General features: G+C 35.5%; 1 protein-coding gene across 1 annotated transcript in view; it reads left to right on the forward strand.

Moving 5' to 3' along the window:
• LOC150100200 (uncharacterized) overlaps positions 1 to 13,388 on the forward strand; it is a 260,605-nt gene that overhangs the window by 112,140 nt on the left and 135,077 nt on the right. The window contains exon 5 of the mRNA XM_090403094.1: positions 12,888 to 13,007. Coding sequence (XP_090259220.1) covers positions 12,888 to 13,007 — 120 coding nt within the window. The remainder of the gene's footprint in view (positions 1 to 12,887; positions 13,008 to 13,388) is intronic.

A 13,388-nucleotide genomic window follows, 5' to 3' on the forward strand; every position in this document is an offset into this window, starting at 1 on the left:
AGTTATATATATTTGGGTCAACTAATTACAGAGAATGGAAAGTGTGATAAGGAAATATTAAGAAGAATAGAAATTGCTAGATCAACTTTCATTAGCATGACAAACATTCTGACCTTAAGGGAAATTCACACAAAAACAAGAATTAAGCTATCCAAATGCTACGTGTGGTCAGCACTGCTATATGGAGCAGAAATGTGGACAATATCAAAATATTGTGAAAATAAACTAAAAGCCCTTGAGATGTGGATCCTCAGAAGAATTCTTAAGAGTTCCATGCACTGCCAAAAACTAATTTAGAAATATTAAAGATGATTGGAGAAGATAGGACTCTGTTGAAAACCATTAAGAAAAGAAAACCCACCTACCTTGGTCACATACTAAGGCATGAATCTCTACAAAAAACACTTCTAGAAGGAATGATGCAAGGAAAAAAGAAGAAAAGGAAGACAGAGAACAGATTGGATGGGAAATATTAAAGACTGGACCTTTTTGTCCTATGAAGAATGTAAAAGAGAAGCACAAAACCGTACATGGTGGAAACTCATGGTAGTCAACCTCCTGGAAGGAGATGACATCTGACAAGACAAGTGACCTAAAGCAAATTGTTTCTCTCCTGATCAGAATTCCTAACAATCCTCTCCATTCACCAGCTCTCTGGATCTCTTCTTAACCATTTCTTCTTCCAGGTAACGGTGTTTCTTGGTAGTCCAGATTATGATCTCATCCTAGTTTCATTTTCCTTCAACCATACACAACCTCGCATACTTTTTGGCATTACAACACCAAATAGAATGATCTCTGAGCCTACTCCTCCTTTCCATGGACAGACTATTGTTTACATTCTCCAGATCCAGATACTTGTAATCTTGTTACAGAAATTATACATGTTGGAATGAAGGCCTTCAATCCCCACCATGTTCAAAATTCTCACCCTATATCCAAGCTATGATTTTCCAAAAAAGTAAGACAAGGCAGTCCAAAAAAGAAAATGGTATACTGTAAATGGCTTTGAGAAAAAAAACTTCAACTTCATTCATAACTTACACTGAAGTCCACAACTTTTGTTCATCTGTGCTTCCACCTCTGTCTCACCCAAATGGTAGTATTACAACATTACCTAAAGAAAAAACTGACCTCCTGACATTATTCTTCTCATCCAACTCCTGCATAAATGACCAAGAAAATCATCTCCTCCCCGACATGGAGCATTGCACTATATGCTTCTTGTGGCCCTCTGCCAGAAAGATATCAAAAGAATCTTAAACAACTTGCATAACAAAAAAAAAACTTTTTGTCCTAATGTAATTCCACTAGTTGTGCTCAAGAGATATACTTCTGAACTAACACCTGTTCTTTATTTATATACGATATTATACTTAGCTGGCATTCACCCCACAGCATGAAGTGAGCACATATACACACGCTCTCCCTCTCTCTCTCTCTACTAATAATTGTCAGGACACTTTAGCAATTTACAATTGATACCAGCAAGTGAACCCTAATATCAGGTATGTCCACATTTGGCTTTAATCACCTCCTGCACCCTTTGACAGGGAGGCTTTGCACCAGTGTGCAGCAGACATCAGGTGGAATTTGTCTCCATTCCTCCATAAAAGCAGCACTGAGTTCAGCGACAGATCAAGGACATGCTGCTCTGGACCTCAATTGCCACTCCAATTGTACCCACAGGTGTTCGATGGGGGTTGAGGTGAGGACTCTGCATGAGCCAGGGCAGTCATATAACATCCATCTCTTCATACCATTCCATAACAGCTGCAGCTTTATGGCATGGGGCATTGTCATCTTGATAGTAACACAGGTCTGTTCCATAAAAACTCCACAGTGTAGACAGCACATGATTATCCAGAATATCAAGGTACTGAACGGACAACAACCAGTGGTCCCACTCCAAACCAGCTGAATACACCCCACACCATTATCCTTCCACCACCACCAAACTTTACTATGGGTACAACACACTGTGGCAACAACTGTTCACCAGGCTGCCTCCACACCCTGCCATCAGACTGGAAACAGGTGAACCTTGATGCATCGCTCCAGAATACCATTTTCTACTGGTCAATTGTCTAGTTCACACGCACGCTCTTTGAACCAGGCCAGATGAGCCACCTTGTTTGTTGTTGTGATGTTCATCTTGTGTGTCGCTTCTCCTCCATGAAAACTCAGTAAATGGAATTTTTTTCGTCAGTATTAGTGGTCACCATGGTGTTACTGGCACTCTGGACCTCATCATGGATAGTCTGTGCTGATTGTATGGTTTTTGTGTGCCTGTCATTTTCTGCAGCCACCCTGGGTGTTTCCCTGCACTAGTGATGCCAGAACATCTCCATTTGTTGATCACATTGCCAACTGTTGATTTTGGATGCTCCAGTTGAGCAGAAATGGCACATATGGACAGTCACCAGTGTGACAGTCCACGATGACACCTCTCTCTCAAAGTCACTGAGTTCGTGTCATGTCATGATGAAATATTTCTTCCTACTATCTGTACACTGGTTTTTATGTTATTAACAAACCTTGAATGGTCTATAACTTCAAATAACAGGGGATGTACAGACAATTATTTGTAGATAGTGTATTAAAAAAAAAAGTGTTTGCCATCAAGCTATTGACCTGTTGCTCTCACCTCAACAGCCAATTTCAACACCTGGAAAATTATCAACTAATCAGTGACCACCAGTATGGATTTCACCAATTAAGATTCACAGTAGATCTCCTCACCTACCTTACTCACCTCTGGACATGTGCCATGGAATGTGTTGGATGGAATTGGCATCAAGGGGCCTCTCAGCAACTTGTGATCATATGGTCTGCCTGTCTCCTTTGTAATTGGATTGCGAGTTTTCTTTTAGGTCATTCATCATGCATGATGGTTGAAGATGTTCTCTCTTCAGATTTTCTTATTAATGAAGATGTTCCTTACAGCTCTGTTATTTCACTCACCTCAAGGAGTTGGTAGATCGTTCCCCATTCTATATAAAGAAAACGCAACACTTCATAAACAAAATTAAAATCATTAAAGCTTGTCAAAGATGATTTATTAGTCAGTTTTGATGTTTCTGCCTTTCACAAATGTCCCAATCAGCGACACAATTCTTCTCTTACACAGCAAATTTCTGCCTGATATTACAGCTCTCTTTGTCCATGTACGATGTTCCAGTTACTTTGTATGCCAAAATTTTTTACCATAAAAAAAAAAAAAAAAAAAATACAGCTATGAGCTCACCACTATCCCCCCCCCCCCTCACCAATTACTAACTTTTATATGGAAGCCTTTGAGCAATGTGCTCTAGATTCCTTTACTTCTAAACCTACTTTAGGCTTAGATATGTTGACTGTACTTTTGTTATCTGGTCACAACTGCCAAACTTTAAACACCTACCTCAGCCACCCAAACAAACAACATGAGTGCATTCAATTTACCGTTGAAATGAAAATCAAAACTTACTTCCTTTCCTGGACACACTGGTCAGACATCTTCCCTCTGGCAGTCTATCCTTCACTGTCTACCTCAAGCTTACAGATGATGGCCAATATATACAGGGGTTGGACAAAATAATGGAAACACTTGTTATACATACACATTTCTTTATTAATATGGTGTTGGACCATCTTTTGCCTTCAGTACAGCCTGAATTAGAATGGACTGAAATAAGTTTTGAATAGTTTCTGAATTGTGTAACACTATTCTCGAAGAACATTTTCAGGTTGCTTTAAAGATATTGGGAGTTTCTTATTCCATTCTCTAAAATTGACCAGAGTAGTTCAATAATGCTCAAATCTAGTGATTGTGCTGGCCAGAGAAGATGTTGAATTTCACCTTCGTGCTCTTCAGACCACAACTATACAGTTCAAACTATGTGAATGGGGACATTGTTGTCTTGGAATCTGCATTGTTGTTTGGGTCGTGTGCTGTACTTGATTACCCAAAATGTCCAGATAATCACTTGCAGTAATTCTCTCATGAAGAGTAATAATGGGACCAACAGAATACCCCAATGTTGCTGCCCAGACTATCACAGAATTCCCCCCCCCCCCCCATGTTTTACTGTTGGAACCATGTATTCCTGATTTTAGGTTTTTCTTGGGTGTTTTCCAAATGTGAACTCATCCTGATGTGGAAAACAGCATGAAGTTTGCTAATATCCAGGTTTGACATTGTGGCATTTATGCATCTGAGCATTCTTTTCAGTAATTGGAGGTTCAGTAATCAGAGCAATTGCAATTCAAACCATGAATATTGGATTTATGAAGCTTGCATTAAACAGTTTTTGTTGCAACAGGTTCTGCAAGATGAATATTCAGTTCTGCTGTTACCTGTGCCACAGTAGTGTGATTTTTAAAAATGATCCTTCTCAATGTCCGACAATCTTTGTCATTTTTTATTTTTGTCCACTGTCTCTCTTCAATGATGCACTTCAAGACAACATGTCTTGCATGATCTGTGACCGCCAACATAACTTTAGAAACTCTCAATCTCTATACACCTAATAATGTGGACGTTTTTGTCACTGATGCTCCAGCTAAACACTCATCATCAATTTATCCTCTTTCAAAGTTGGACAAGTCTCCCATTTTTCCAATTTTTTTTAGCACTAATTATCACTCAGTACAATCACTAATGCACTTGCATGAGAACTATAGAGTGTAAATAAAACAAAACAAGAACATTCAGGGTTGCCACCACAAGTTTATTTCAATGTAACCAACACAGATAAATTCTGTTCCTAAATATCTTAGTGTTTCCATCGAAAAACTTGTGCTAATTCTCACCACCACCACTCTTCACAAAAACTTGGAATCATTAACACCCTCAGAAACAAAGCTCTAACAATTCCTGTAATGAGCAAACTCTTAAGCAAGAATTACAAATTATTAGCAATACATTTATAAACAATGACTATAGCAAAAATACCATTTATGAAATTTGTCATAAGACTTTACCAAAAAATGCAAATAATATAGTTACAATAAAACCATATCCATCACATATATTAAAGAGTTATCAGATAAAATAAACAGAATTCTACACCATTACAACCTTATTGCTACTTTTAAATCACCTATAAAATTAAAAAAAAAACATATTCAACTCCTCTAAGGATCCTTCTATATTGTAGTCAGTAAACGTTACTTCAATGGAATACGGAACTCAAAGGTGATGCCAAGTGCTGACTATGGATCTGATCATAGACTGATCTTAACGAAGATGAATATTCGCCTGAAAACAATAAAATTTAAAAGAAGTCAACCCCTAAAATGGGATCTGCAAATGGTACAAAATCCAATGAAAATATTTCAGAACTGCTGTCTGCACAGTTGCAAAACGAAAATGAACCCTCTCAGTGGAATAGACTACAAGCAGCTATCATAACATCTGCTAAAAACCACATCAATAAACAAGAAGAAAGAAAGAAAAAACCATGGATAACTCAAGAGGTAATCAACCTTATTGATGAAAGAAGAACATGGAAAAGAGGAGCAAATGAAGAAGAAAGGTTAAGATATAAAATTTTGTATAAAAGAATCAAACAGTTATGTAAAAGATTGAAAGAAAACTGGATAAATAGGCAGTGCACTGAGATAGAAGAATTACAAAATAGGAACAAATTAAATAAAACCAGAGAAGCATTCCTGAAAGTGAAAGAACTTAATGGAAAAGCAAAACGTATGCAGTCTAATAACATCAAGGACAAAGATGGAAACATACTCATTGATAAGGGAAAAGATAAATGGAAGATGGGTGGAGTACTTATCAGACCTCTATGATGATGATAATAGTAATACGTTACATGATTCACGACACCTTAAGTTAAACGTAACAACAGATACGTTGTTATGTTTAACAACATAACAACGTGCTCTACCTCCTTTCTTGTTGGTAGAGTGTACCAACAAGAAAGAAGGTAGAGCACACAATCAAGAATCTTCCTAATAATAAATCCCCTGGGTGTGATAATATTCCGGCTGAGCTGTTAAAACCTTTGGCTGGCAATAATAACTATTTAGTGGAATCCTTTCAGGACATCTATAAAACAATACAATTACTGTATTGTTAATATTCTGGCTGAGCTGTTAAAAGCTTTGACTGGCAATAATAACTATTTAGTGGGATCCATTCAGGACATCTATAAAACAATACAATTACCTGAAGTTTTTACTACATCTATCTGCATACCAATTCCAAAGAAAAATAATGCACAAAATTGCAAGGATTACAGAACTGTGAGCCTAATTTCCCATGCATCTAAAATTATTTTAACCATTGTTAACAAACAAATTGAAAGAGCCATAAGTAGTGAATTGAGTGAACAACAGAAAATCTTCAGAAGAGGAATGGGAACCATTAATGCTATCCTGGAACTAAAAATACTAATAGAAAGATTACTTGAAAGAAATAGGAATATTTACATATGCTTCATAGACTTTCAGAAGGCTTTTGACCAGGTAAAACATAATAAAATGTTCAATATATTAGATAAATTAGACATAGAAGATCATGAACTCAAGATTATAAAAATGATTTACACCAAACAGAAAATGCAGCTGTTTAATGATGAGACTTCTGTAGTGAAAATAAAAATAGGAGTTAGACAAGGTTGTATTCTTTCACCAAATCTATTTAATATCTATAGTGAGACAGTGATGAAAAAGATTGAAAAACAAAAAAAGAAATTAGTATCAATGGTATAAAATACAACAATCTTAGATATGCTGATGATACCATTCTAATAGCAGAAAACAGAAACAAATTAATCAAATTACTGCAGCTACTAATTGAAGAAGGTAAAGAATTTGGATTAGATATAAATGCAAAAAAGACCAAATTTATGAAAATCTCAAAAGAAAGCAGATCCGAGCCAGAAATATTCATCAACAATATGAAAATTGAACATACAACAGAATACAAATATTTAGGCACCTACTTTACTGCAGATGGAAAGCAAGATAAAGAAATAAAAATAAGAACAGCCATAGCTAAAGATGCATTCTGGAAAAATAAAGATCTGCTCAGAAGTTCTGTGAGTATCGAGACAAAGAAAAGAATGATAAGGAGATTAGTGTGGCCAATTTTCACATATGGACGTGAGACCTGGATATTCAAGAAGAGAGTAAGGCAACAGATAATGGCCTTTGAAATGTGGTGCTATAGGAGAGCTCTGAAAATCCCATGGACAGAACATGTGATAAATACAGATGTCCTACAGAGAATGAGAACGCAGAGATCTTTATTACAGGAAATGATCCAGAGAAAGATGAGATTGGCAGGACATGTACTGAGAGATTCAGCAGGATAGTGGTTACTAACAGTTTTAGAAGGTAAAATTATGGGAAAAGGATCAAGAAGCAAAAAAACGAAGGACATGGCTTGAAGATACAAAATCATGGACAGGATCACATGGCTATGCAGAAACAAAATGGAAAGCCACTAACAGAGAGAACTGGAAGGACATGGTACTGCACCCTCTCACTGAGGAAGCTACATGAAGAAAAAGAAGGATCCTTCATGCACACACACACACACCTTGGCCCATCCTGGAGTATACCAAATCCATTACATGATATTGGTGAAACTGGATGCATAATTCCAGTCTGTAAAAAAAAAAAATTTAACAGTTTTGGTAAAGCTTCTTGAATCACACTCTTAACATCCTACACCAAATTGACTGGAAAGGTACTTGTTCCTCACATCAACAACTGTGAAATTTTAATCAACTATCCTAATCTAAACAATAATGGTGGCATAAAAATCCCAAGAATTTGGATGGCACGCATTCAATTCACATAAGTTCTTTCTCTAAGTAATAATTTCAGTCCTTATTGGCCACCATCTATACTGTTTCTGTTCTAATTTATCTGTGAGTAATTATGTGAGAGCATGTTGCTTTCTTTTAAACCTCATTTGAAGCTGGCATCCCTTCTCCACTCTTCTAAAGATTCATTTCCTCTCTGTATTCCAGGTGTTTACAAGGTCCCTTATTCTTGCAACTTATTATATTATGGTCAGAATGAGAGATCTGCTAACATTTATCTTGATGATCACTAAAAATACATCTGCCCCACAAGTATGGTCAGTCACAGAGCAAGATAGTTTTCTTCTATCTGCTTCATCACAGTGAATACAAACTTAAGACTCTTTTTAGAATCAGTAGCAGATTAAAAAAAAACAGCCTAATCTTAATAAATATGGTTGTATTAAACTTCCCAAGATTTGGGAAGCTTTAATTCTTAGGCCTCCCGCCCAACATCTAAGGCTAGCCAACAGTACCCACAGAGGATGCCCCTCATAAGACTTTAGTCTTCATTCATTTCTTCCACTTATTGTTTCTTGTATGTTATTACAATTTTAACATTTCATTCCTGAACATGTCTCTGTGACAGAGATGAAATATTGAAATGATTAAACCTACTGTTTAATTATTTCTCTTTGTGCTGTAATTATTCCATTAAATTGTGTCATACCACACCTAAGCCTAAATATCACTCACTAGCTTAATATATTTATTAATGATTTGTAACCAGATAAATAACAGGACTCTGGCTTTGTAGTAAGTGATTTTGTTTTTCACTAGAGGTCAGGCCAATAGTGTTAATGGTTGATGACATTAATGTGACTTCAGCATACTATGCAGATTGTAATATAACTAGTTTGTATATATATGTGTAGGCACAGGGCTGTACTTACACTTTTCCCTAGGCGGGCGGGTAGGGCCTGAAGCGCTAGAGTGCTCTAGGGCCCCCCCCCCCTTCCTTACAAAATGAATAAAGGCAAATAAAAACACTCAATATATAAACACAATACATTCATTACATTTATTAAAAAAAACTTATGCTAAGTAAAGACAATACAGAAGGCTGGGAAGGGTTATTAGTAATAGTGCAGATGTGGTAGCCCTGCAAGAGGATTTGAATAAGCTAGATAGATGGGCAAATGAAGGGGGATGTCAGTTTAATGCAGCAAAATGTAAGGTCTTGAGGTTTAGGACACATCGATGGGATGCTGCATACTCTATGATAGGAGTTAAATTGGAGGAAGTAGGAGAGACAAGAGATCTGGGTTTGATGATTGATAGAAACCTGAAATTTAGATGACATATTGCAAAGGTAGTGAAGGTAACACAGAGGATTGCTGCAATAATGAGAAAGACACTGACCTGCAGAGATAAAATGGTTATCATTCCATTGTATAAGACTCTGATCAGACCACACTTAGACTATTGTTCTCAGATCTGGTCCCCAAGATTTGAAGGGGATAAATTAACTGTGGAAAGGGTATAAAGCGGATAACAAAGACAGTTTCAGGACTGTACAATGTTAGTTATGAGGATCGGCTGAGGGAGTGTGAACTGCAGAGTTTGGTGTATAGAAGAAGGAAGGGTGATATGATTGAGACTTTTAAACTGTTGAGAGGTGGTTACAGGGTTGACACTGGGGGAGTTCTTTCACATGGTTGACCAGCGGGAAGGAGTCATGACAAGGGGCCATCACTGGAAGTTACAAAAGGAAACTGTGAGAAAGAGGGTGAGGAGTGGTTTCTTTGCATGGAGGGTGGTTGAACCATGGAATGCATTGCCTGATGGAGTGGTGAGAGTGAGAATGGTCAATGCATTTAAGGAGTGGTATGATAGACTTTGTGTTTCCTAGGAGGGACCTCCCTCGATGAGTCTTGATAGACTTGTGTTTCTTAGAAAGGACCTCCCACGATGAGTCTTTTGATTCCATGGAGGCCTGAATAATAATAATAATAATAATATCAGAAGTTTTTCCACTTGGTTATACTATAAATTAAAGATAATTAATATACTTGGATAAGAAATTATATACTTGGTTTAATCCTTTATCCAAGTGTAAGCAAAACAAAGTTTGCATCCACCTGAAGTATTTTCAAGACTGGGGAGCTCATATATAGAGGCTAATGACTTCCCATCAGTTACCTTAGTATCCCATAATGCAAAGCACATATCCTTTGTGGACATGTATAATGCTATGCATTATGGGAAAGGTCACTACCGAGACCGGTTTCAACCTTTATTGAGGTCTCATCAGTTAGAGCCAGACCCAGAAGTGATACTAAGGTTGAAGTAATGCAGTAGTCATATTTTCATATACAAGTAGCCAAAAGGTGTCGCACCTTATTATTAAAATACTTGGGATTTGAGATAGTTGTTGGAAGTTTTTCCATTTGATTATACTATAAATTAAAGATACCAAGAATACTTTTTTTTTTTATAATCCTTTATCCAAGTGTAAGCAAAACAAAGTTCACACCTGAAGTATTTTCAGGACTGGGGCAACTCGTATATAGAGGCTAAGTCATTGCTTACACTTGGATAAAGGATTAAGCCAAGTATATAATTTCTTGGTGTATGTATCTTTAATTTACAATACAGATCAAACACAAAGGTTAAACTAACACTAAGTAAAGACACTACAAATGTTTTTTTTCTAGACTTTTCTTTTGTAAATGTATTAATAATATCATCATAATTCAAATTATTCACATAATTTTCAATAAATAATAGTGATATTAGATTTTCCCAATGCAAAGAGTTTTATAAATAATTTTTCACCCTTTTAAGAACAAAAAATGAACATTACCTGTTTGTGGCATGACTGCAAAAGGCCATTAATGCAAAAAAAATATGAAAATAAATATTATTTACATTCTTGTTTTTTTTTTTCAAAAAGGGCTTATGATCTATTTAAATATTGACTTGTAGCAACGACACCCTTTTTCTGAGCTATATATATATATATATATATATATATATATATATCATAGTGACATAAGCAATTTAACTGAAAACAATCATAATTTGTTATATTCGATTTTAATTACTTATACTTTTAATTCTTCAGTTTCAAATCTCATTGTTTGGGGGTCCTTAAATTGGCCCTAATTTTTCAGCCCCCCCCCCCCCCCCCCCCCCCCCCCCCCAGCAAGAGCCTCATGCATATCTGCATATAGTCCAGATGATGACTTTCATATGAAGGTTGAAATGTCAGGTGATTATTTTGGTTTAAATTAAACTGAAGTTTTACCATAACTCAGTAGCTGTTTCCATAATTTTTTAAAAATGAATGCTGATCACCATGTAACTATGAAAGAAAGAATACAGAGATAACGTGAAATGTGATGTGGATTTTTTGAGAAATGATACAGTACTGTGAGTATTGTAATGTGTATGCCTGGAGAGATATTGAGAGTGGTTATGTGGAGAGGTTGAATAAGAAAAGTGAGTGAGTGTAGATATGCAGGAAATGTGAAATGGTGATTAGCTACAAGTATGAGGCTTCTTTAAATCAGAGTAGGGAACATGAAGTGGTAAGAAAGCTTGCAGGTTTTTTTTTTAACAAAGTAAACTATTCATGACAGAAATTCTTGTTTAATCTTTTATCCAAGTATTAACAGTTTCCATGTGAAGTATCTTCACAAATAGGCTACTGGTATGTATTGGCTGTTGACATCACAACAACTGCCTTAGTATCCCATAATGTAAAGTTCACTTCCTTTCAGACATGTATATTGTATGCATTACAGAAAGGTTCACTATGTAGACTGGTTTCAACCTTTATTGAGGTCTCATCAGTGAGAGCCAAACCTAGGAAAATATCAAAGTTGAATTAATAGAAAGTTATATATTTCCCATATATAAGTAGTAAAAAGTGATAATTATTTTTACCAGAATATTTTAATAATAAAGTGATACACCTTTTTACTACGTGGATATGGGAAATACATGATTTTGCAATCTTGTTATATTCTTGAGTTTGGCTCTAACTCCAGACCTCAATAAAGGTAGAAACTGATCTAGGTAGCGACCCTTCCTGTAATGCATAGCAATATACTCTCAAAAGGAAGTGTGCTTTGCATTATGGAATACTAAGACAGTTGATGTTGAAGTCAATAACTTCTATATACAAGTAGACTAATCATGAAGATACTTCCCATTCAAACTTTGTTTGCTTACATTTGGACTGCAAAAAAGAATGCAGCTGATGAAAGATAGTGAGAAAGTGATTCAAGATTTGAAAGCAGAATTGGCAAAGATGATGTGAGAGATGAAGTGTATGCAGAAAAGAAATTAATAGAATTGTAGATATTATTATTATAAGGGCACCTCCACAGAGCCTGAAGACTAATCGCGAGAGACCCAATCTATCAACACAATCTATCATACCTCTCCTTGAAACCATTAACAGACAAAGCAAAACTGACTCTGGCAACCCATTCTACTCTTTCACCACTCTCCAAGCAAAAAATCTAGTCCTCACACCCTTACTGACCACATCTTTATTCAACTTCCAGGGATAACCCCTTGTTCTGGTCCCTCTAGCCAAGGGAAACATTTCCCCTGCATCTATCCAATAAAATCCTTGAAGCAACTTAAATGTTACTATCATATTCCCTCTTTTTCTCCTATTTTATTTATTTTGCTGTTATATAGTGTGACTTCAAAATTTAAAAAAAAAAAAAATACATATTACCCTTCTTTTTGAGTTTAAAAAAAAATTCTGAAATTTACTTTATTAATGAATAATAGCTAAACTCTCGAGTTTTACCATACATTGATATAAAAGTATTAATGAAACAGTAAATATTAAATAATTTAGGAATTCAATTTTGTTATTAACTGTGTTTTTGTATTATTATTAAATAGCAATAAAATTCATTTTTTAAATTGTGCGATGATGTTATGAAGGTTTCAGTTGTCTCATGTCCTGCTACAAAATCACATTAAAGCTGCCAATGGAATGTGATAGAAATTGTTTCATTTAAATATTATCTGAATACAGAAATTGATAATAAGTGTATTTATGAGTTTAATTTTTATGTGATAATAAAATTCTTTCAACATTTTTAGACTATGTTGGATTCATCAAGAAAATAATGAAATTAATGCAGTTACATTATCCAGACATAAGAAAAGTGGAGGTAGAAATGAAACAGTATGAAGATTTATGTGATCCTCCTAATAGTCAGGGTATGTTTTCTCAATTCCTGGAGATATGTTAACTTGAAACTTTCAAGTTAACATCATTAATGTCTTTCATGATTAAAAATTATTGTTTTACTTTTAAAAGTTTGTTATAGCTAGAGTGGACTGTATTTTCATTACTAAGTCTGCTATTCTGCAGTTCTTACTATAGAGAACTTGTAGTTCCTTGTTCAAATATCCACAGCTGTTGCTATCATTCATGTTGAAATTTCTGGAAGAGAAAATTACTAAAACTACTTAGACACTGGAATGCAAATAAATAATTTACTGGTAAAAATTTATTATTTACAAGCCAACATTTTGTTAGCTGGCTCATTATCTGATGCACTATAAGAATATACACTCAGTGAAGACACAGAATGAAAT

This window comes from Typopeltis vanoorti, chromosome 13 (assembly GCF_054136105.1).
Source record: "Typopeltis vanoorti isolate ZY-2024b chromosome 13, IOZ_Tvanoo_1.0, whole genome shotgun sequence".
NCBI lineage: Eukaryota > Metazoa > Arthropoda > Arachnida > Uropygi > Thelyphonidae > Typopeltis > Typopeltis vanoorti.